Source organism: Microchirus variegatus (genome assembly GCF_963457635.1).
Source record: "Microchirus variegatus genome assembly, chromosome: 13".
Classification (NCBI taxonomy): Eukaryota; Metazoa; Chordata; class Actinopteri; order Pleuronectiformes; family Soleidae; genus Microchirus; species Microchirus variegatus.
The window spans coordinates 13,157,091-13,183,027 of record NC_139814.1 but is presented as its reverse complement, the minus strand read 5'-3'; the positions used below and the strand labels follow the sequence as shown (position 1 = coordinate 13,183,027).

Here is a 25,937-nt window from a genome sequence, read left to right as displayed (position 1 = left end):
ACACATGCAGGAGTTTAATCAGGTTAATGTCTAAAGGCAAACATCCACAGACAACATGTCGCTGATGATGATGGGAGCTATGGAGGCTCTTTTGAACGCTGTAAAAAGGCGAACACACACACAAACACACACACACACACAAGCGTAAATCGACCGTATGGTGACTCACAGTCGATGAGCTCAGAAATAATCCTGGAACAGACTTGTGTGTGTGTGTGTGTGTGTGTGTGTGTGTGTGTGTTGATGTTTGCACAACACTAAAAGCAAACATGCGTGACGTCTTTGTACGGCAGGACCTCAAATCACTCACAGCATGAGACACCTGATGAATAACGAAGCGCGTCGTGCCATGTGCAACAATGAATTCTGAGCGGCTATTTTTAAATCATTTATATTAAATGGCGATAACGCGGGCGAGTGCGGTTGATGGCGCTGTCGCCGCACAGTAAGAATCCTGTGGCCTTGAACCCGGAGTTAATACACTCTCCCCGTGTCTGTGCAATATTAAATATGTCCGCACAAGAAAGTGATTTTAGAACAAACGGAACCCCTACGGCGCGTGATATTTGTGATTCATCACAACTTTTGACTATATGAATCTAAGTCAGAAAATTTAAACGCACAAGGCCGATGTGTCATTTCAGATTTTCTTTATTTGTGCTATTGTAGAGACTCCTTTGGTTGAGGGAAGTGGGATAAGTGGCCAGAAACCTGAATTCACACTAACCCTCTAACGTCACTACTTCCCTACAAAATGAACTATGACGTTGACATGGAGAGAGAGAGCAGAATCTGCAGCTTCACACTTCTGACTTATTAGGTTTGAACTGTCATGTTTAAAGTGTCTAACTGGTAAAAAAAAACCTTGATATCTGTCTTCATTAGTGCTCTGATACACGGCCTCAGTGGCATGGTCAGCTTCCTGTTTCCATGGAAACTGAAAAGAGTATCAGCAGCGACTCATGATCAGAATTTCATTGAGAAAGTACATCTGATTTCACACACACACACACACACATGGACAAAGGGGGGATTGAAGTAATATCAAAGACAGACAGACAGAGCTGGGAGTTTCTGACACTTACCATTCTTATCAGCTCTGCGTAAAATCTGTGACAAGAAGCGGAAAAAAGAGGTGTGTCAACAAAGATCTCACATCATCAAAGTGTGTGTGTGTGTGTGTGTGTGTGTGTGTGTGTGTTTGTGGCGATCATCGATCACACTCTCAAACGCAGTGCGTTGTTGAATTATTGATGGTGCAGTCCCACAGTCCAGAGGAGATGAAAGGCTGAGTGCCAGTGACCACATGACCTGTGAAAGGTTCCAGCCACGACGCCACCAAAGTCAAAATAGCATTTTGTCCTCTTGTCGTGTTTGAACTGAGCTACAGTATGTAGTGAATTTTAAAGTGTATTTACAACCGGAGGCAACCGGTGTCATGACTTCACCCATAACAAAGTGAATTTTAAAGCCGCAAGATTCATGATTTGACCGGGGTACAGATCAAGGCCACAGGTGCACCCTTGGTAAATTGCCGCCGGCAATGATACACAACTCTTTATAAGGACATCCTGTGTGTGTGTGTGTGTGTTTATAGGTCACATATTCAAGCTTCACAAAATGCATCTTTTGTCTGCATAAGTATCATCTATAGTGATAATTGTGCAAAAGTCACAAAACAGACAGTTTTTCATTCGCAAAGTGAACTTTGAACAGTGACGCATTTCCAAATTTCACAAAGTAAATCTGATTTGAAAGATTTTTAGTACTTTTTGAGCAGATATATTTATGTCGTTGGCGAAAAAAAAAAAAAAAGATTGACTATAGGTTGTGCTGGGAAATATATATATATAAGACAGTATATACTGCACATTCTTATAACCTCTGTTGTTTTAAAATAGTAATGGGAAAAAGCCTAAATGCTTTGTGTTCTAATGTAGTGTTTTTCAACCTTTTTTGAGCCAAGGTACATTTTTTTCAGTGAAAAAATCACGAGGCACACCACCAAACAAAAATGTTTAAAAAATGATACTCTGTAGCCTATATTAACAATTTAGTCATTCTTATCAAAGTGTCTTGAATATTTATATCCATATTATTTGCAGATAACTAATTATTAGTTTTCAAAAAATGTTTTTGGACCAATTAGGTGAAATTGGATAATTTCCCACGGCACACCTGACGATCTCTCACGTCACACTGGTTGAAAAACACTGTTCTAAGGCATTTTAAAGAAGTTGACAGACGTCACCTGCAGCCAGGCTCATACCAGACAATACCAGCTGTCCACTCATCACTCATGTGTGTCATACTTTGTCTATTGTCCTCTAAATTGGGAACATCATTTACAAAAATTGTGCTCTTGAAAAAAAAACCAAAGCCTGAAACTATAGATTTTTGTGAGAAGTGAGAATTTAGAAGTAGGGTCATTTTCCCATAGACTTCCATCCTATTACCTTGGCTTAACCTTTCAAACCAGCACGGTGTATGTTCGATATACAGTCTATGTGTCCACTAAATGTTCTTCTTGTTAACAAAACAAGCGTAAAAGACAATAGAGATTGCGATCGAATCCTTAGGAAAATCTTTACTGACAAGAAATGTTATATATTGTTATAATAATTTACACACAAACACTTATAAGATTAATCTGACTGTATAATCCTACATACATTTTAATTTGAAATCCAGAGAAAATCTCTGGATTTTGTCTGCCAGGATTGTTTTGGCTCTGTTCTGCATACAGTAAGTACAAATTAATAAAAAATACACCCACATTCTTCTTGTTGTTGGCAGTTTGCGCTCTGACTTATAAAAGTCCTTCATGATTTCCTGCTAATCAGATCTGTTCACACCTTCTGCCGTCCAGCATCCACTAACACCTGCTGTCTGTCCATCACTGTTCTACCTGTCACTCATCGTTTAAATTACCATAAGAGAGACAAATGTGTTTATCGGCATCAGGCCGCTATGCAAAGCAGGAATTAAGGAACATGAAAACAGACAAATGCTTCCATTGCGATGTGAAAACAATCGTCCCAAATCAAAAATGCCCAGTTTAGTTTAATCTACAGTTGGAACTACTTTGGAAATCAATCAAAAAACACAAATGATGATGGTATCAGAGTTAGAACTGTAATATATTTAAACCTTTTCTTAACTTGGTACATAAATATCTTGGTTAAGCCAATTCAAGAGATTTCCTGAGGCTAGGAGATAATATGTGGAGTATTTTTTTACAGCTTACTTTGTGTTTTATGAACCAAATAATAAATTAATTAATTAATAAACAACAATGGGAATTGATGTACTTCAATCCGCTTTCAATAGGATCCTCTTCAGTGTCTCTTCTTCTTACTAATCTAATTAATTCTTACTAATCACACAGTTTGGTTTAGCTTAGTGTAATTCATCAGGGTTCCCCTTTGTGGGTAAGAGGAACCCTGATAGCTAAGGCTTAGTCATTACAGTAATTAATGGCTACTCTTCTCAGGATCCACATTTAACATAAATCTGGGATCTGCAACCTGTGGCTCTAGAGCGGCATGTGGCTCCCTGTGGCTTTTTAAATTGTATTTAAATGTTTGGGCTATTAAAAATATGTTTCACATCCTTGTGTCTACGTCAAATGCGATATTGAAAAATCTCCCCAGACCTGAAGTAAGAAAAGTGATTCCTAACACTGACGTGAAGCCACATTGGTTTATTTATTTCAAAGAGGGTCACTTTTTGTTTAAATTTTCCACAAATAACATAAGGATTCAAATAGATCTACAAAGTTATGTGGGTTATTAAGGTAGGGCCTACATGTGCCAGTGTATTTTTAATTTATTAACAGGAAAAACAGTTTTCTTTTTGTAGTTCTTAAGTTTCATAAATGCAACAACTAATACACATAAATAGGTTTTGCATTTTATATTTGGGTGGATAGGGGTCAAAAATTTATTTTTTATTTCTTGAGTTTAGGGTTCCACTTGTGGCCCTTTCGCTTAATATCAAGTTATTTGCTATTTTACATACTTTTTTTATATTTACAGAGTCATTTAGCATCTATATAATTTTCTTCATTCCATATCAAAACAAACACATTAACTTTGAAATTCTATGAAATATTGTGATAAATATTGTAACTGGAATATATAGGGATTTCATTTTTATCACCCCACCCCTATAGTGAACAGTTGTTTTTCCCACTTAAAGTGGCCCTCGGGTCATTTTAGTTTGAGATCCCTGTTCTAGAGGTTGCAGACGCTTGCTTTAGCCGTTACAGTGATCGATGGCTATACTCTTCTCAGGATCTACATTTAAATCAAAGACAGTTTAGTCCTCAAAGCAGGCTCAGCAGCATTGAAAGGATTAAGAAAACACACATATACACAAGCTTGTACCAGTAGTGACTGTTGAAAGTGTATTTCTATGTAAGAGCAGAGTGAGACAGAAACTCATATGGAGCAGATGTCAGAAAATAACTGAATCAAGCATGAGTGGAGCAGCTCTCTCCTCTGAAGAAGACTGTTTCGTTCCCTGTCAGCTGAATATCCTGCGATGATGTGATGGATACGACTTCACACTTTGGATCAATCTCACCTCCCGTGTGTGTGTGTGCATCCTACTCCTCGGAGTAGACACCCAAGGACGGGGAGTAGGTTTACCGTGGAAAGGGAAATGTCATGAAAGAGTGCAGGAATGTGGGGAATACAATTAGGTGTCAGATGCAGAGGCACAAAGCTCAGAGGAAGGAGAAGCGCTTGAAAAAAAATTATAATGAGCTGATACTGATTCATGTAAAAGAAAGAAAGCATTCAATTAAATAGAAACTTCTATCTTTACAGATTCACATCTCAGTATAAGTGTCTTTGCACAACATACTTGGCTTATAAGGTCAACAAGAATCATTGACTTTAATCAAAAAAAAGTAACCTTTAGTTTTTTCATCAACATGAGATTTGGTCGGTGTTTGGCTTACAGTACAAATGGATGGGCAGCTTCTGAAAGCGTGGAGCTAAATTAAAGGTCAGGCTTGTCAAATCCATTCATTCAAAGCCCTGTGTATTCCCCTGCGTGCATCCAAGACTCAGGTGATCCCAAAAAACAATCTCACATTAGATATAAAAATAAATATATTATAAACATAGATCTTTTTTTTTCAGTGTGACTTGTTTCTGCAGTTATAGATGGAAGTATTACAGAAACAAACATGAGAAGAGACACTGTTCATCATCATCATCATCATCATCCTCATCATTACAGTTGAGTGTTACATTCATTTGGCTCTTGCATAGTTTTACTTACATCAATGAAAATCGACATCCCCTTCTTTATCTCCAGAGGAGCGCTGGGCTCCTCACACACACACTGAACCTCCTCTGAACAGTCCATCATCCACAATGTGTCTCCTGGAGCAAACTGCGGCGGAATGTGTGCGCTCTTATTAAGATATGAACGCACACTCTGTTCAGACGCGGCGACTCCGAGCTGCTGTCAAACTACCCGCAATAAAAAAACAAAAACACGCCACTTCCGCCATGAACGCTTCGCTACGACAATAAACGCGGATAAAATGCTGGACCTGCAACTATAAACACTTTAAAATGACGTAAAGATTTGGCGCATAATTCAGAGAAAGCGCTCAGGTTCACTCACACGGCCACGTTTCATATGTACGTGCTTTTATTTTGACAAATAGGTGACTACACTTCCTGTCATGCAGGCGACTTGACTGCTTGGTGTCAGTCATGCGCGAGTTAACATTTAAAAGACGGTTAAGCAGAAATGAAATGCAAAATAATAATTATTTTTGTACATATTTTATTTATGTAGCACTTTAGCTGATAAAAGACAATTTCAGCTTGAAATAATTAATTAATTCAAACTGTCCTTTTTATGTCATTAAGTGTAAAAATGGTAACAAAATCATTGGAAATTTTTATGTTATGTATTATATATATATATGTTTTTCGACTGTAATCTATTAATATCTGGATCTCGTTTTCACCAAAGAATCACATTTTTGTCTTATTCAACTTTGGTGAAAATGGACGAAAACTGGCACAGAAATCAGAACTGGTGAAAAGTGTAATAGTATAAGGGGAATATGTAAAAGTGGCGCAACATGGCTCAGTAGCACCCCCAAAGGTGAAACCAGGTAAGACAAAGACGAAACTAACTTGCACCAAATTTCACAAAACTTGCTGGAAACACGTCACAGCCCAAGACGGACACAAAAGTCCATTGTGACCATGGTGTCAACTCAACACGAAGTCGACCATTTTGAATTTGGCGATTTGCAAGAAGTTTCGGAAATGAACAAACTCCTCTGAGCACGTTAATCACAGCACAAAAAAACATGTCTATCTGTTCTAGACACATCAAAGATGAAAAGTTATCAAGAGGTCTTGCAGATTCAAAAGGACGTAGCCTCTGCAACCATCGACATTTTGGCTGATTTTAACCATTTGCCATGAAACCATAACAGGAAGTCGGCCATTTTTAACTAAGCACAAAGCTGCTTGCAGCTTCAGTCATTATTATGTATTGTTATATCTTTTTCAGCTTGAGAATAATAATAATTGTTTTTTGTTTTTTTTTACTTTGGGCCAAGGTCATTTGTTGATGAGAGGGAATTTTGTTGCTTGTATTGTATCAGAAATGTTTTTTTTAAATGTAAAACATGAACTCAGCATTGTAGCTCCTGTTGCTGCACTTCAATTATTTAGAATGAACGATTTCAATTCTTATTTCAAATCAATTACATCCTTCAGAGATTAGCACCATCTACCAGGGTTCCTTGTGAGCCCTGTGTAACAGCGCCATCTAGTGGAGTCCTGTGAGAACACACAAACATGCTCCACTCCAAGATTATTTTGAGAATTATTAACTCACAACAGGGTGAATGGCACCCCTGTCAACGCCTGAGCTGGGTTGAAAACACAAGTTACCGAAAGCTGTCGTTTTCTTTTTACGGTGTCTTAGTTTTTGTTTGTAATATATTGAAAAATAAAGAAATTATCACAGTTGTATAAAATGCTGTAACACAGGCTACTGTGGGGAGACCCCAAGAGCAAATCTTTTGTTACTTTAGTACTTTAAAGTAACAAAAATGTTGTTACTTTAAAGTACTATAGCAAGATATTAGACATATTGTATGTATGTGTAATATGTGTGCTTGGACCAAATTATTTGGTATAAAATAATAATAATAATAATAATAATTACTAGATATTTATGTTAGTAAGTTATCTTGTTTTTAGCTCTATATAAGTAATACAAACAGGAAGGAGAAAACAAAATGTACTGGACTTTGTGGACTATGTTCAAACAGAGATGGTATGTCGAAAATGCTCTCAGAAACTGGTCACAACTAGCTTGAAAAACCACTAAATGCCAAGTAAAGGCTGTTGTTTGTCAGTGAGTACCTGAGGCAAAACTATATATATACACCAGACACCACTAACTACTACATAAGTAAGTAAGTAATTTTTTTTCCGTATGAAAGATACTTAACCCCTGATACAAATAAAGTAAAGTACATTTACATGAATTTTTTACTTAAGTACAATAAAAAAAAAGTATTAGTACTTTGCACTTACACTACAACACTGTTTACATTATAAATACAGCAAATACAAACACAACATTTTTTTAAACAAACAACAACAAAAGATTGGGGGAATAAACACACAACACTCAGTGTAATTTGTGCACAGTACAGTGTCTCCTATTTCCTTCACAAAAACGCTGACTTCAGCATAATCAGTTCCCCTCACTACTACCCACTGTTCATTTTGCATTGTACATCAACTTATTATCAAGCATTGACTTTAATTGACGGGACCTAGAAGATTATCGGTTGTGTAACAGCTGCTAACGTGGCAGCGAGGTGTCACTCTGACCACAGATCCGTGTGTGTCAAGAGAATCGATCCAAAACAAACACAGTCCGTGGTGGTGGTGGAAAGTCTCGCGGTGACTGCCGGGACCGCTCTCATTGGTGGAGGAGGCACCACGGTCTGTCACGTGGCCCGGGGTTACTTGGCATTCTGGGACACAAACAGTGGTGGGTATGAAAGAGCTCGAGCTCCGACAGCAGCGGCAGAAGACAGGCGGTCCTCAACGCGGAGGAAGCGGAGCATCAGCAGCATCACCCCGCAGTCAGCGAAGGACCACGTCTCATTCCTCCGTGTGTTGTTTGGCTGAAGAGGAGCTGATAAGGCCGGAGCTTTATGACTCTGAAGTGCCAGCAGAGGACTTTATCCACACAGCGAGCTAGTTAGCTAACCACCAGAGTAAGTTAGCCTTGCTATTATTTATGCTAGTGGCTTTACCTTTCGCCTGAAGGGAAACTAATGGTGTCATAAATGTGGATGTTTCTGCATCACGTCTCAGCCCGAAGAACTTTTAAATAGGGTTCAGTCAATGTGATATGTGGATAACATGCGATTTGCGACTACGTTGTTTAGCAATGGTTAAATTACTTTCGATAAACAAACAACTACTTAAGTAGACTGTGTTGATGTTTTTCTGCACCCGGACAGTGAGAATATGCTGACACTGATAATAAAATGAAATGCATTTTTTCCAATTTAACAACATTGTTTGTTGAAACAAATAATAGATATTTATACCTTCTATCCTTGAAGATTTAAAATTTAAAAAAATACACATAACACGTACTCATTTAAATTAAATTGCGTTATATTCTATTCTAAGTAGTGCCGGGCTGCTATAATTGAAGAAAATTAATAAATCATTTTGGCTAAGCAAATCTAGCAGAAGGTTTGGAAGAATAGTCTGCATTTCTACACGTTACAGTTCACTTAGCCTATCTATACATCATAGCTTTTTTTTTTTTTTTTTTTTTAAATCATTGCCCATCTTGATGGTTGAATTTTTCAACAGTATTTTGCAGCCCTAGTGTTGGATTGATGTCTCACAGTTTGTCTGTTTGTTGTCCCGACAGCTCCCTCCATCCACTGACTCTGCGCCATCCTGGAGCTGAGGGTTGACAACTTTAACCATGGCAATTTTTCCAAACGGAGACGATAAATGTGGCACCTTCAAGACAGTGGACTGGCACTTTGCCCAGCGAGAGTACCCAAGATAAATACTTATAAATTGAACATCTCATGTAATGGCCAAGGAAAGTGACAGATTTCATCTTCATGTCTCACTACATGGTCGCTCCTGAAGTTGCATGGTAATGAGGTGATATTGCAGAAGCCATCTTCTTAGAAGTTTTTAAGGACCTATCTTTGTTGAAACCCAGTAACTGAATGATGGACTTGCACTGGATGTAAAGACTGTCTGAAACATCTGTCTCCAGGTCGGACACTCCCCAGACCTTGTTTGTGGGTCAATATGTCAGGGCCAGGGGGCACGACCGTGCAGCTGCTCACCAAACTCGTCAAGCATGCGGTGGGCAAGGCACAGATTCAGCTGAACCGCTGGCTGCATAGAAGTGCCACAGAAGATTGTGACAAGATTGACATACTCATATGCAGCGCCTTTGAGGAGAGAGGGGCTGGTATAGTGAAGTCGAATGGCGACCCTGAGGTTATTATTGACTCAGCGGGGATGGGTTTCACCAGTGGAGAGTTCAGGCATCCATGCTGCATCACCACTTTTTGCTTCAAAAGCGCCCTGCTGGCCTGCATCCTGACTGCCTTGTGCTTCTCCTCCGTTGCCCTTGTGCGCCAATACCTCAAGGACCTCCTGCTCTGGGTGGAGAGCTTGGACAGTCTCGTTGGAGCCTTTCTCTTCATCGTTGGGCTGATTATTGTGTCATTCCCTTGTGGATGGGGATATATTGTTCTTAATGTGGCAGCTGGCTACCTCTATGGCTTTGTGCTGGGCATGGGAATAGTCATGGTGGGAGTTTTGATAGGGACCTTTGTGGCACATCTGGTGTGCAAACGCTTCTTGACTAACTGGGTCCTGAATAAGGTTGGGAACAGTGAACAGCTCAGCGCCGTCATACGAGTGGTGGAGGGAGGAAGCGGACTTAAAGTTGTGGCCTTAGCGAGACTCACCCCCATACCCTTTGGGCTTCAAAATGCAGTTTTCTCGGTGAGTATGAGAATATTGTTGTACGTTTTTCATTTGCACTGAAGGTGGACCTTAGGCGGCCATAAACTCATCCACACACAGCAGTGAACCTGACAAGTGCAGAGCTCATAAACCTACAGCAGGATGGTTCAACACATTACCTATTGACAGTTGAATAAAGCCTGTGACCTATTTGACTATTTTGAAGAACATGGTGTTCTTAATGTTGGTGTGACGGAGGAAGTTGGCTCTAAATTTGTCTACAATTATTACTTCCTGTGTCATCCCTGCTTGCCTTTCCCCAGGGAAAGGAAATTAATTACTCTATTGAGACACTATGAAAAGAATGTTGCTGAAGTTTGAACTATAAGGTCGCAATTTTCTTCATGATTTCCACCAAGGACGTATATGTTTGTCTGATTGTCTGTCTTTTAGCAACATAACTTGAAAAGCCACTGACAGATTTGGATGAAATTTTCAGGAAAGTCCGCAATAGGACCAGGAACTAGTGATTGACAGAGAAGTGACATTTTGGGCGTGATCCGGGGGGGGTTTGGGGGCTGAGCTGCCTTGGCAGAGGTCTTACGCTCTTTTCTAGTTTTCTTATTTGTTTTAAGCTAAAAATCTTTTGATTTTAACATAATCTAGACCAATAATGAAAGGCTTAATTGTGAACATTTTTGTCAAATAAGTCAATCTAAGACCAATGGTGAATTTAAAACCAAAACTGTAAGTAGTTGTTTATAGTCATTCAAATATTAAGAACCAGTTCTAATACTGCGGTTGATTGGTTTAAAGCAAAGCAATGTCTGTATTTTGCTCTCAGCTGTAGTCCTACACTTAACCTGAGGCCCTTGACCTTCATTTGTGGGATGAATAATTTATCATGGCTGATTAGTTACCCTTCACTGTCAACTCACTGATAACTCAAAATTGGAAAAGTCATGTGTTTTACAAAATCACCCTCATAGAGCTGGAATTGCCATGATAATGTCACAATCAGATTAAATGCATGATTGTCTTATATTAGCCTGTTTCCTTAAAGTAGTTACACTAAATTGAAATGAAAGGACAGCATGAATGGTGAAAATACATACATACATGCATGATAGTCCATAGTGACGGCCTTTGCAGAGCTGACCCGGCTCCTGATATTAATATAAAAGACTCATTCTGGGGTTGAATAAAACGACAACAATTCGTCCAATTGGGTGATTGTACACTCATAAAACAATTAAGTTTTCTGCCAAATGAAATACAATATAACTTAAATGTCACCCTTTAAAGTAATTGCAAATGAGGCTGGCCTTAACTTTCTTACAAAACCTAAAAATCACTACAAATCATCCATCATAGAAATGTGCCCACTGCCCATGGATGAAGTTACCACCTGGACAAAGTTCAGTTTATTCTAGCTTAGTTGGAATCAATCCTGCTTAAACATCATCTGATTTGCGGTCGCCTAATTCTAAACAAGCCTGACATGCCGGAAGGCAACTGAATAAAATGCAGACGAAGCCCCATCATCTTATGAAGCATCACAATGACTCTCCTTTTATCCATAGTGAAGCGTTTTTATAGCCATTTTTCCATTCATGAAAAGTAATGTAGGAGATGAGATTTAATTAGTCTTGAAGGAAAATGTCCAGAAGGCTTAAGTAATGAAGTCGAAAGAGTTCATGCTTCATAAGCACAGTAGTTGTATGCTGCAGAACCAGTTTTCTGGGGTGATTGATTTACTAAGACATTTTAGTTACATGGTGATAGGATCTAGATGCTGACTGATTACCTCTTACAGTAAACGTAGAGCTGTGACATTTTGACCGTTAATTGCAGTACATTCTAAAGCTATTGTCATTGTTTGATTTCATTATGCTTCTTGTGCCTGTACAGTACACAGAGAAGCACGATTTTAAAGTGGCATTTCACCCTTCAAATAATGTCACCAAGATTATTTTGATAATTATCAACTCGGATCAGGGTGAATGGCACCCCTGTCAAAGCCCGAGCAGGTCTGCATCACCTTGGCACGATGCAAATGTGTAACTTCTGTTTTTTTGGGTCCGTTGAGCTAGCTGTGTGTCAGGCCATGTTATGCAAGTTCTCTCGTCAATCTTGTTCATAAATGAAGCAATACCGGTTATACAGGCTGGGTTGAAAACAGCTTGCAAGGTATCTTTTATATCTGTATATAAATAATAGGATAAAATAACCATACGTGCAGATTACAGAATACATTTTGTCAGCACATTCTTTTACTATATTTATCATTTTTAATTAAGTAGTTAAAATGTGAAGAAAAAATATGAAGCCAGGGAACATTCTGTGGTAATGCCAAAGGTATGATGACCACACAGAAACGCTATCTCAAAAATGTTGTCTGAAGCTGGTCATGGTGACACAACTAGCTTGAAATACCACCCAAACGCCAAGTAAAGGCTGTTGTTTGTCAGTGAGTAACTGAGGCAAAACTAGCCAGCAAACTTAGCTTAGCCTATGTTTGGTTTCCACTCACACAATGATGAAGATGCTTTTCAACCCGAAACACACCCTGCCTGTCAATCTTATCACCACTAACTACGACTTATTAAAATGTTACATGAGAACTAAATTCTCAAAGGTCAGATCACAGACCTCATCAAATGCTCAACAACACTGCTGTTAAGTTTTATGATGGTGACCTGTCACCTGTCGTTTTGAGAAGTGTTGATCAATCTAATCTAAATGGTACTCAATATCATTTAATAATGAATCATCGCAATTAACTGCCTTTTCAATTTCCCTCAATTAAATATGCAATTTATTTTCAATTATATATTTGTGGCACAAAATTAAAGTTAGTTTAAGATTAAATAACAGAAGAACAACCTAACAGCCTGAACAATAGAATATTTTTTTTAGGATCGTGCTAATGTTAAGAGGTTAACAATTCATTTAAGGTTCTCTTGAATCAGATGTTGCCCCTCCCCATCAATTTAATGTGATGTAATATGAAGTTATGAGTTTTTTTTTTTCATTTATTTTGCATCATAAATACATTTAGTTTGTGGCCTATTAGATTGGTCCATATCAAACCAAATACTTTTATTTTGAAATGATGTCAAATATCATAAATATTGTTTATTTTTCACTTGACTGGCCCACTACTAACCAAACTTGACAGTCAGTGGCCCCCAGGTCATTTTGAGTTTCAGACCCCTGCCTTAACAAAGAGAATGATGAAACTTTACCTTTTTTGTGCTTCAATTTCCTCCCATTTATTTACCTTTTTATGTCAATATATGTGCAACTTCAAAGCTGCCTACTAAATCAAATCCGGGTTAAGTTGGAAACACTCCTTCTGACCTAGCCCAGGTTCTATCTGTGCACCAGACAGTTAATCCCAACTCATTATTAAGCTGTGCTGATATTGTATCTTATTGGTCTTTTTCCCAACAATAAAAAAAAAATAGAACTAACTATGTGTGAGTAATTCTAGACCCGCACTGCCTCACACTGGAGTTATGTGTTGCCTGCTTTGTCCTTGGTAAGCGCTTTCTGTGGGTGAGGCTACATTTCACCGTGTCCCCCACTCTCCTTTCCTGCTGAAGTGGATGTTGCTACATTATAGTGGGTAACCTAAAACGCCACAGAGACTGCAGCAGTTGGTGAAACAATGAGACAGCTCAGGAAAATTGTTAGTGAATCCTTTGAGGTTGCAGCAAACATATTCAGATCCTCATGGATTTTTATTACAGCTGTGGAAACGTTATCACTGCTGGACGGAGTCCATCACTCTGCCATCGTAATGAACTAAAGCAGTTGGGGACGTACACTGATAACCTGTCATTGCAAAGGGTCAACTCACCCTGTGTGTGTCTCTACACGTGACTTTACATGCCGTTTTCCCACAAATTGGATGTTTTGTCATGTGAATTAGCAATTATCTTGTTTTTCATATGCTTTTACAAACATGTACGATGTTCAGTGGGACTTCTCCATGTGATTATGAAAATACAGCGCCCCTGCTGGCAACAGGAAGTCCCACATTTTTTGCCTTTGATGTAAATTCAGTGTGGATTCTTTGGTCTGCTTCAACCTCGTCTTAAGACACCTTGATGCCAATGTTGTGATATAGAGACCGTGACATGTAGTGAACACAGGAATTGCTGCTTTGCCACACAAACATGCAAGGAATGTATTGATATACAGGGGCTTTTAGAAACAAGTGAGATGTTCAGAGGGAATTCTGCACATGGCTATAAAAATACCAACAGCAACTAGCTCCTCTTGTGTGAGTCAGCTGCCAGATGCCAGGGAGGGGTATGAGACTTTTGAGGACATGTGCTTCACAACTCAGGGATGACGTTGACAGAAAGAGAATACAGTCCTTGTTCTTCTTTAGCTGAAGGCATTGTGACAGTGTTGTCACATGCTGTCCACACATCAGTACTAGTCTTTCAAGGAGAAAGGGCAGCTACATGAAAAAAAGGTAATGATGTTCATCATAATGTATAAGAACACCGAACATCTTGATCAACCAGTTCTGGTTAACTTTGATGTGAGGTGAAGTAGAACAACAGGCTGCGTTTAGATCTTATCACTGTGAAGACAGACGCTATCTTGCACAATGTCAAATAACCCTGACGACATTTTGGCAGAGGCGTTGTCGTAGCACAGCTCATGTCACGCTGCGATCAGCCACACTAACTTCACAGCAGCAGTCACCAAGGTCACGTCGTCACACGGTCGGCACAGATGCACATCAGCTGAAGGGCGACAGAGATGCTAGCGCTTGTTTATATTTAGGCGGCAGCATCGAGACATGAATTGAGACACTGAGCTGGAAGTGTGATGCTATTCAAGGCAATTAGTCCAGATGGTACTCAGAATCTGCTCGCCAGCCAGAGCAGGATTTTGCAGATTGTTGTTATTTTTGGGTAAAAATGGCTATTTGTTGTTTTTTGAGAATCATGAATGATGTTTCCAAACCGTTTTTATTGTCACATGAAATATATTCATAGCGCATCTGAGGAATAAAAGCTGCTGTGACATCACTTATATAAAATACATATATAGATATAAATACATCTATAGCAATTATTCTGGTTTAATGAATTTAACCGCTAAATTATTTGTGGTCAACTTTCTGATCTAACCTGCTAAAATATTAGTAGTATAGTTTCAATAGGAACATATATTTATTTCTTTATTATTTAAAGGTTAAGTGTGGTACATGAACAGAAATCTTAAATAGTAAAACAAGTATTTGATTTTAGTTATTTAAACATCATTTGTGGACGTAATAAATTAATTGCTGTATAAAAATACCAGAAATCAGAGCACTTAAATGAAGTTCAGTCTCTTTATTTAAGTTTAAATCCTGTTTCTTGTCCCTGCCTTCATTTCCAGATCACAGATGTGTCCTTGCCAAACTACCTGGTGGCCTCCTCTGTGGGTCTGTTACCCACCCAGCTTCTCAATTCCTACTTGGGCACCACACTTCGCACAATGGAGGACGTCATCGCTGAGCAGAGGATCAGCGGTTACTTTGTGTTTAGCTTGCAGGTGAGTTGACGACACATTAAAGGTGCCATTATACATACTCCCTTAAACTCTCATTACATATAATGGTCGTCTTCTAAATTAATATAATAACATTGTCTTACATGTGGCGCCTATAGTTTAATGATACTAGTGATGCACATAGAGTTGATGACACACCTGTTCCTGTTTGTCCAGCCACAGTATTTATTTAACAGCAGTCACACTGGTGCACTGTCACACCCTCTAATGGATGGGATGTTCTGCTGGTGGTTGTTTCAAGCTTTGGTGATTATTACTCGTCTGTCAAGCCTCTCAAATTGTGATGAAGTTCAAAAAGGAACAAAGAGTCTGCGTCTTCTTCTTCTTCCTCAACCCTTAAACACAACTAGGCACATTTTTTTGTTTTCTAGAAAGCGACGTCAACTAAAATACTCACACTAACACACCTACACACAACAATCTGCTCATTAAAACCCATTCAAATAACTATTTTTGTATTGTGACAAAAACTTGACAATTTAAGGGTTAAAAAGAAAAAGAAAACAACTTATATATTATTATTATTGTTATTATATGATCACATTTTGGTGCTCTCGTGTGTTAACATTTTATGAAATATGATGTTACAAAAAAAAACCCAAATGCATATAAACAAGTGTTTCTGCTAATCAGTCATTTACAAAAGCTTTAATATTGAGTTACCAAGTCCTTTACAAATACACAGGGATAAAAAAAGAAAATGCGGAGCAAAACAAGACATTACAAAATAAAGAAAGATACAAGAAGAACTGTCATTTAAGAACCAATTAAGATTCTAGATTTCCTATTTAATTAATTAATTAATTAATTAATTAATTAATTAATTAATTAATTAATTCAAATTTAAACAGGGATTAAAAACCTGTCTGCTAGAGCACTGGATTTCTCAGATTGTGAAGCCGAAGCCTTATGGGTCAAGGGTCACCTGTGGGAAAGAAACACATGTCAAGTAATCTCTTACACTTGACATGTGTTCTTGCAAAACATACCCAGAATTCTGTTTTGCTCCAAAGGTCATTTCAAGTTGACACCTGCTCCGTGTCATTTAATCCTCACTGAAGTATTCATGAAGCTTCTGTGTAGAGTTCACAGAGCTCAAGGTTCACTTCAAGATCCGTGTGTATCAGCGTTTTGTGCAGCAGTGGGAGGCGGAGGAGCTGATAAACATACCGATAACTTTATTTACTTAATTATTTATTGAATTACATGTACAAATACATAGAACAACAGCAGCAAAAAAGGATCTGGATTATCTGTTGTCTATAAGACATTATTTGTCTCTGTGGACATTGATCTTCTTGACGTCTTATTTTATCAGTCAATTGCTCAGTTTTCAGCCACATCACCTCCTGCTGACTTGTTCACAGACTGCTAATAAGAAGAACTAATGACTTTATGACTAGTTTTAGGTTTATTTTGCACCTATTACAAATAGAGCTGAACAATCAATCATATTGAAATTGAATGATAAAGTCAAAGGCTTTTGAAAACTAAACCAAACCTAATCTAGTGACAGACCCAGTTTTTACCACCAGTTATTCTGGTCTTGCATTCTTGTGAAGAAATTGTTTTACATTTTTAGGAAATACTATCTTCCTGCACTGGCTGCCTGCCAACTGTTCCGAGCTTAGTACACTGACATACAACTCCTCTATAATGGCAAATTGTAGTTTTTTTACATTTTTGTGCGGCTTCAGCAGAACATTATATCTTAATCACTGAGCTGTACATATGCTGCTCAGCTTATGTGTAATGAAAGACGGTCTATTAAAAAGTGGACGTAGTCTTCCGGGTGCTCAATATCACACTGGTGTCCGCTCATATGTACCATCCTTTATCATTTATTTTCCTCTAAATAGGAACATCATTTACATAAATTACATCATGTTCTGTTCAGGATGAGCTGAAACTAGGAATTGAGACCATTAACTCTTCAGGATAATGTTTAATAACAATATAAATCAAGTGAAAAGGAGGCTTATTTCCTCATAGACTTCTATTCTAAAGGAGCTCCTTTTGGCAACCAATAGAGGTGCCCCCTGGTGGCAAGCTGCTGCTTCTGTCCTCTTTCTTGTGCTTTAGTATTCAAACCAGAAGACTATGTTCATTTCTATACCAGGGCTCTGCAAACTTTAGTCTGAAAATATTCCTTTTTCGCGCTTCTCCACCCAAATAAAATTAATCTGTAGCCGCAAAACACTTTTGACACAATGTCACATTTAACTTTTTAACAGATTTACCCTACCAGTCAAAGGTTTGGACACACACACTCATTTGAATGGTTTTTCCTTTATTTTCATGACTATTTACATTATAGATTCTTAAGGCATCACAACTATGAATGAACACGTATGGAATTATGCAGTGAACAAAAAAGTGTGAAATAACTAAATATATTTTCGTATTTTTTGCACACTCTTGGCCTTCTCTCAGTGAGCTTCATGAGGTAGTCGCCTGAAAAGTTTTTCCAGCAGTCTTGAACGAGTTCCCAGAGATTCTGAGCACTTGTTGGCCCTTTTGCCTTCACTCTGTGGTGTCTCCAAACTTTTGACTGGTAGGGTATGTTGACATTTCACACAGCCTTTTGTAAAATGGAGAAAAAAGTGAAACGCTGAATTATGCAGACGTAGTCCTTCCATCATTTGGGGAAATTCATGAAATAAATTTGGATTTTATGTACTTCGTGGTTGAGGAAAAATGTGCACCCAAAGATGAACAGAAATCGCAAACGGCTTCCAATTTCAAACAATCATATTTTTTGTCGAGTTTATTTGAAACTGATGATTTCATTTTAACAAAACCTTGAAATGTATGTATATGTGTGAAATGTATTTCAGTTCCAGACATTCATTTACATATGCGGGCCAAATTGGATTGCCGATTCTGGCGCCCGCAGGCCATATGTTTGACACCCCTGCTGTAGAGCCACAGGTTGCAGAGCCCTGGTCCATACAGTCATTGTGTGTTCTTGTCACTGTGAGGTTAAAACACTTGTGTAATTAACTGAAACAAAACAACATCAATCCCTCTGTGTCGCGCAGATCGTCATCAGCATCGGCCTGATGTTCTATGTCGTGCACCGGGCTCAGGTTGAGCTCAACGCCGCCATCGCCGCATGCCAGATGGAGCTGAAGTCATCGCACATGAACGGCTCGTCCACCAATCACAGCAGCTTCAGCTACTGCAACAAGAGGGCAGCGGCTGGCAGCGCCAACTGCATCAACGTGGTTTGACTTCACTCGTCGACTGCTGTAGATGAGCTGTTCCCACTGGTATAACGTAAAGGAACTAAAGAGTTTAGACGGTGACAGAGGTGCACTGATGGTGGCGTGGTGATGTCATCACCTCTGTCAGAAAAACCGTGATAGTGGACGTCTTTAGTCGGTACTTTTTTTTTTTTTTTGCGGGACCATGCACCTTTTAAAGAAAAGGTGCTGATGAAATAGTTTTGAGGTTTATCAGTGTGGGATTCTTTTTGTATTATTATTATTTTTGTCAAGGTACTTCTTAACATTAACTCTGTTACAGGAGATGTCAATTTAAAAAAAAAAAAAAAATGTTTAGTCATATCAGCAGTCGCTGAGTGAGCGAGTGATTGATTGAAAAAAAACAAAAAAAAACGAGCGCGGCGTTAACTGCCCGCGAAACACTATGAATGTGCAATCTGGAGCTTTCTAGAAAACCAAGGGACTGTTTTCAGTGTCAACAGAATGCCAACCTATGCACCTTTATCTCATACCGCATCTGTTTTTGTTTCATTTCAGGACCATGTTCGGGTTTTATCAGGATCCCGTGCTAATTTATGACGTGAATAATAAGGGCATTTTTAATAATTTTCTAAGATTTGGCTTTTCAGTGTAGTATATATTTTTTTGAAGTGTCTTATTTGTTCTGAACCGTACAGTTGAAGGGGAGAAGCGCTGACAGTGACCGCCTCGTTCTGACCGTGTGATTTCTGCTCGCTTATGACCACATCAGCTGGATTTTGGCTTCGTCTGGCCGCAGATCATTTTAGCACTTCTGCAGTTTAGAGCGGAGCAGCTGGAGAGGAGAGCAGATTTCACTGAACTCGGTTCTGTCAGGGAAAGTGAAGTGCAGCGTGAGCAGCGAAGAACCCCGCGCTGAACCGAAACTGAGTTCAGGACGAGTTGAGCTTTTTCCTTTTGCCTTTTTTTGTTTGTGATTCAATTTGGGTTTACATTTGTTTTAATTTAATCTCATACTGTTATTCCATACGGTTATAGTTTTGACAATGGTGTGCAATACATGGGTGATGAGGTGTCATGAATGTCATGTATTTGAGTGCTGAAACCAAACTAATCAGAAATGCTCTCGTAACACAAGCAACGTCTTTTTCTTTTTTTTTCTTACATGGACGGTTAAGCTAGATGAGATAAAGAGGCCGTTATTGTTTATGTGCCATAATTTGATAAATCTGACGTTATGTGTCTTAACATAACTTAAAAAATGTAGTTGTTGATAACGGTGAAAAATGACCTTTTGAGGATAATAAATCAACACAGCTGTCATTGTGTAGGTTTGTATGCACAGTTCACATTATTTTCATACAAATGCATTAGAAAAACAATGGAGGTTTGTTTGGTCAGGAGATGGAAGAGTTGTGTGTCAGAAGCTGACAATCAAACACACAACGTGGACACTTGAGTGATGAATGTGATACTACTTTTTATTTTTTACATTTTACAAGTATTGTGATGCTGCTCCTCGTTCAAAATCGGACTGAGGAATAATAAGGGCTCTTCAAAGAAACATCCACCCCCGTTTCCTCAAAAAGCCTGTACAACTTTTTATTTCCATTTTAATATTGTGTAGGTTTTTGAACGTTCATCTGAAAAAAACGTTAGAGTTAATACTAAATGTTGGTTAAAAAGGGCCCCTACTGTCCTAATTTAGCAATAATGCTTGATAGTAAAAAAGCAAAAAAAGAAGATAAGTGTGTGGTAATTGATATCTATTTTAGGAGCGATTTGAAAGCATTCGAGTTGTTCGTCGATCCATCATCAACATTTCTATATTCATGTTCCAGTGTTCAACCTGCCTTTTGCCTCCTTCTGCCTCTGATGGACATTTCTGTGTTGCCCGAGATGTGGAAGAGAAACCCTGACATCTCTGATCAGAACAGCACTCTCACTTCCTCTGTTACATGCACTGTAAAAAAAAAGAAAGCGTTGAGAAAAATTAACATTTCAAGGCAACTTACTGCAATCAAGTTGAGTAAGTTGCCTTGAAACTCTCGCGTTTTTAAAAAGTTCCATCCAAACTTTTAAGTTAGAGTCAAAATTAAAAATTGTTAATTGAATTTTTAAATGATCTGAACAAGATTAGTCAGCCAAACTGTTTGGAAACAGAATTTAACTTAAACGTACAAGTTTGTCTAACAAAATAAAATTAATTGATGGAACTTTTTGAAAAACTGGAGCTCTTTAGTTGGGTTGTAAACTCAAAAGTTGATTACAGTAAGTTGCCTTGAAATTCTGAGTTTTCTCAGCCTTTTCTTTTTACAGCGTGAACAACCTGAACTGTCAGTAAAAAGAGAGGGAGAGCGTGATTTATGACACTTTTCAATTTCACTTCAAAAGGGCGTGGACATCAAATTAGTATTGGTAAACCAGAGGACTAAAGTCTCACGTGTGACTCGCGCAGCTGTTCTGCTCAGACGTGGGGAAAGAAATGAACATTTTGCCGTGTTTTAAATGCAAAAACGAGCTCTGTGAAGCTCGACGAGCCACCGTGCACACACTTCATAATATAGTATTTTACCTTCTCAACTGGTGTTTTTTGAAAAAGAAAGATTATTGAAGAAAAAAAACAACAAAAAAAACAAACTGGAAGTTTTACAGCAAAGGTTTTTGGTTCTTTGTTGGTGGACTCTATTTAACTTAGATTTAGTTATGCAACAACTGATTCCTAAGGGAAGTATATTTCATAGACACCCACACACGACCTGTATCTGGGATGTAACTGCACACCTGACCTCTTACAATGTGAGATCAGAAACTTAAAGGGGATGGGGAGGAGTGGGGGGGGGGGCGTGGAGGGTCATGTTCGGTGCTATGAAATGCAACACTTCCCCACCTGTATCAAGTGCATTACACATATACTGTATTTTGTAATAGAGAGACTTTTACAGTGTATAAATATTGATATTTATCACTGTACAATGCTTGTTCAGTGTTATTTATGAGAGAAGAAAAAAATAAAACCTGTCAGGCTTTGTTACAAAATGCTTGGTCTTGGATCGTTTATTTTACTCTCGCTGAGCTATTCAGCGGACCTGAATTTAAAGGGGCATGTCTGTAATTTTATAAGCATTATTCAACCTGCAAGGAGCCATTTGTGTTTCACTTAAGAGTTGCATGCTGCATCACTTTTGATCACTCTGTCATTTTGAGTTTAAAGTGGAATTTAAATGACCGTATATGTTTAATATATAGGAACTTATCCGTGTTCTCCAGTTTCCTTCCACAGTCCCAAAACATTGGTAAAATTGAACACTCTAAATTGTTCCCTATTTCAACTGGAGGATATGATGTAATATTTAGGAGAATCCATTTTATTTTTTTCTTTGAACTAAGATTTTTTTTTAAAGTATGTAAAAGTGAAAAAAGCTGCTTAAGGTTTTTTTTTACCGTTAGAAGGAATTTAGAGTCTGTTTTTTTCCTCCCACATCATAACCTGACCTCAACGCCTGGCAGGCAAAACATCGTATCTCATTCTTTCAAAAGTGATGGGGCAACAAAATATCCTTGCCTAAAGGTTTTCCGCAAATCTTCAAATGACAGCCAGCGCTTGGATATTCAGCAGCAGCAGAAGTACTGTATGTCCAGAAATAATACTGGCTTCTGGTGTAGATTGTTGCTGTGATGTTGAAGTGAATTGGTGACGTAGTGTGGACGTAGTGTGGAGCACCGTCTGAACACAGGGAGGAAAGTGAATGTATGGAAAGTCTGAAGGTGCAATTTGTTTTAGATGGATTCTTCCTCTTAACAGTGCTACACATGAACACACACCAGTTGGCACAGCTATTTTTGTCAGGCGTCTGCATTGACTTTCATTCATGAGGACAGCCTTTTAAAAAAGTCTTATCCCTGACCTTAAAGTAGACATATTATACCCTATTTCTCCAAGTTAACCTTGTTCCCTGGTGTCCTAATGAACATGTCTGTGACATGCTTTGGTCAAAATACCTTAAGGATGAAGCACCACAGCAGTTCAAAAAGTTTTGAGTGCCTGTCTCTTTAAATGCAAATGAGACACAGGAAACTACGTCAGCGTCACTGAGGCTCCGGCAGCTAACAGCAGTTAGCATTGGAAAAGCCGTCATTTGCCGACTTTAGCCGGCACATTGCCGTCATATATGAAATGCATCGACTGGACACGTAAATCCTCTGAGGCTGGAAGTTTGTGTAGAACTCTGTGCTGCACTGTGCAGCCAAGAACAGAACACTTTGTGGACTTCCACTCTTCCAGATACTATTGCCCTCGCCTGCACTCTCGTGTTTTTTAGGGACAAGGTGGAGCTCTGTGAGACAACAATTCCAGGATATCATCATAATATGTTCCCTTTAACTGAAACCAATAAATGCCTTAACCTAATATTAAGCTATCATTTGAACCTAGAAACTAGGCTTTAAGGACAACTGGTCCTGAAAAGGTTGATGTTTATGCCAGAAAAGATCCAGAAGTACACACACACACAGACAAGGATTGTGCTTTGTGCAGATTCTTTTTCGGACACTACGTCACTTGGGCAGCCAAACCTTAACCATTACCAGGAAATGCCTAACCCTAGCTGTAAACCTAACCACAATTAAAGTCTTAAAGCCCTAAACAATTCCTCAGAAATCAGGTTGGACCAGGTTTTGAGCTCCATGATGACTACTGATTCAGTCTTTATGCCAGAAAAGTAGTCAAGACGTACAGTGCATACACAGACACACACTCACCAAAACCCTGCCAAAGTCTATCAGTCAAACTAACAGAGCAGACATTTTTTTTGCATTGTCTCGTTGAGCAGCAGCAGCAGCACAGATTCGTCCGCTGCTTTTCACACAATATACCAGTCTCGTGCCGGCTCAGGTCAGATCTGCCCAATCCATCATCGTCATCGTCCAACTCTGCCTCAGAGGACAAAGAGCCTCCCACAGCCTCACCGCCGGTGCACGGAGAGATCCACACTAAATCAAGAACATTCATCCTGACAGGCCTCAAATAAAAAAAAAAAGCCTCAGCTCTCACTGAAGGCTTCACAATCGCAGGGAAAGCCCCCAAAATACATCTGATGGTGTGTGAAAACACATCTTAGAGTGCACCTATTCCAATACAGTGAGGGTGAGTGAGGTCATCTTGGGATACGTTTCCACAGAGAAACATGTGATAGAGATGTTTTTGGATTCTATGGAGGAGGTAAATGTTAATAGGTCTCTGGCAGAGGGATGTGATTCCTGCGTAAGGCAGACAGGGGGGGAGATCACATGTCCACTTTCTTGGCCCACTTTGCTGTTTCCTCCATCTGTACCATCTATGACCCGCAGCTGCTGCTTCTGTTGCTGTGTGAAACTGCTCAGAAAAACAAAGTGCAAAGTGGTGAAGCTCTGGAGGAGCTTTACAAAAAAAAAATAAAAAAAAATTGATGAATCTGATTTCTGCTGCTCATCAAATAACTTATATGCTGAGATCAGTTCACTGTTAACGGACACTGTCATCAAAAGTCTCCTGTATTCTGATACAGTATTTTATATTTAAAATGAATAAAGTAATGGAGGTTGAATACTCAGGGAAATTAGTATGCATTTAATTATCAGTAAATATTCTAATTCAGGACAAAAGGACATTGCACACATCCTCTCTGAAGGCAGAGAGAGGAGAGTTCTGAGAATTATGAGAATGATTTATTTTGTTTAGTTAATCAAAATGGTGAGCAGGTGTCGGCATGATAAAGACGACGTGGACTGTCAACAGCCATTTATCAAGCAATAAACCTCAAGTCATCATCATTTCTTTTATAGGGAAAATCATAAATTCACGGCACACCATTCTGTCATTGGGGATAACCTAAATCCATGATGTTTATTTATGGATTTATTTGACACACGTTGAGTCGTATTATTTTCTTGTAAAATGAATACTATGGCATTTTGTTTGACTTAAGATGCCTTATGATTTTTTGACCATTTTTGGACGACATACTTTACTATGACGTTTTTGACATTTTTGGACGACATACTATAGTATGACATTTTTGACCAATTTTGACCATTTTCGGACGACATACTATACTATGACGTTTTCGACCATTTTTGGACGACAAACTATACTATGATGTTTTTGACCATTTTTGGACGACATACTATACTATGACGTTTTGACCAATTTTGACCATTTTTTAACCACATATTATACTATGACGTTTTTGATCATTTTTGGACGACATAGTATAATATGAAGTTTTTGTCAAATTTTTTTTTAAAAATGGTCAGATTTTGGACGAAATAGTGTAGTATGACATTGAGATTGACGACATAGTACAGTATGACGTTTTGGTCACATTTTTGGCAAAACACATTTTTTTTTTCAGATTTTGAACGACATAGTATTGTATGATGTTTTTTTTCAAATTTTGGACCAAAATGTTTTTTCAAAAAACTGGTCAGATTTTGGATGGAATAGTGTAGTAGCATGACATTGAGATCTACGACATAGTATAGTATGACCTTTTGGTCACATATTTGGCTAAAAAAAAACAACTCAATTTTATTATCTGATTTCGGACGATATGTCGTTTTTGTCAAATTTTGTGTCGTTTTGGTCAAATTTTGAACCAATTTTTTTTCTCCAAAAATGGTCACATTTTGGAAACATAGTATAGTATGACGTACTGCATAGTATGGTATGACGTTTTTGTCAAGTTTTGGACCAAAACATTTTTTTTTTTAGAAAAATTATCCAATTTTGGATGACAGTATAGTATGTCGTCTTTGTCAAATTTTGGACCAATTATTTTTTTTCCAAAAATGGTCACATTTTGGAGACATAATATAGTATGACGTACTACATAGTATAGTATGACGTTTTTGTCAAGTTTTGGACCAAAAAAATAAAAAAATAAAAAATTATCTGATTTTGGACGACATAGTATAGTATGTCGTTTTTGTCAAATTTTGGACCAAATTTTTTTTCTCCAAAAATGGTCACATTTTAGAGACATAGTATAGTTTGACGTACTACATAGTATAGTATGACGTTTTTGTCAAGTTTTTGGACCAAAAAAATGTTTTTCAAAAAAATTGTCAGATTTTGGACGACATA

At 38.3% G+C, this 25,937-nt stretch overlaps 2 protein-coding genes across 2 annotated transcripts in view; one reads left to right on the top strand and one right to left on the bottom strand.

Annotated features, from left to right (window-relative positions):
• Positions 1-5,382, bottom strand: part of necab1 (N-terminal EF-hand calcium binding protein 1) — a gene marked incomplete at both ends in the record, with an annotated part of 34,715 nt that extends 29,333 nt beyond the window's left edge. Inside the window, 2 exons of the mRNA XM_083899994.1 lie at positions 1,086-1,110; positions 5,293-5,382. Coding sequence (XP_083756120.1) covers positions 1,086-1,110; positions 5,293-5,382 — 115 coding nt within the window. The remainder of the gene's footprint in view (positions 1-1,085; positions 1,111-5,292) is intronic.
• A 3,974-nt stretch (positions 5,383-9,356) lies between these two features.
• On the top strand, positions 9,357-18,841 carry tmem64 (transmembrane protein 64; the record flags this gene model as incomplete). Its single annotated transcript, XM_083899886.1, has 3 exons — positions 9,357-10,064; positions 15,435-15,590; positions 18,650-18,841. 3 exons carry the CDS (start codon positions 9,357-9,359, stop codon positions 18,839-18,841), a joined length of 1,056 nt encoding a protein of 351 aa, XP_083756012.1.
• Positions 18,842-25,937: the final 7,096 nt, after the last annotated feature.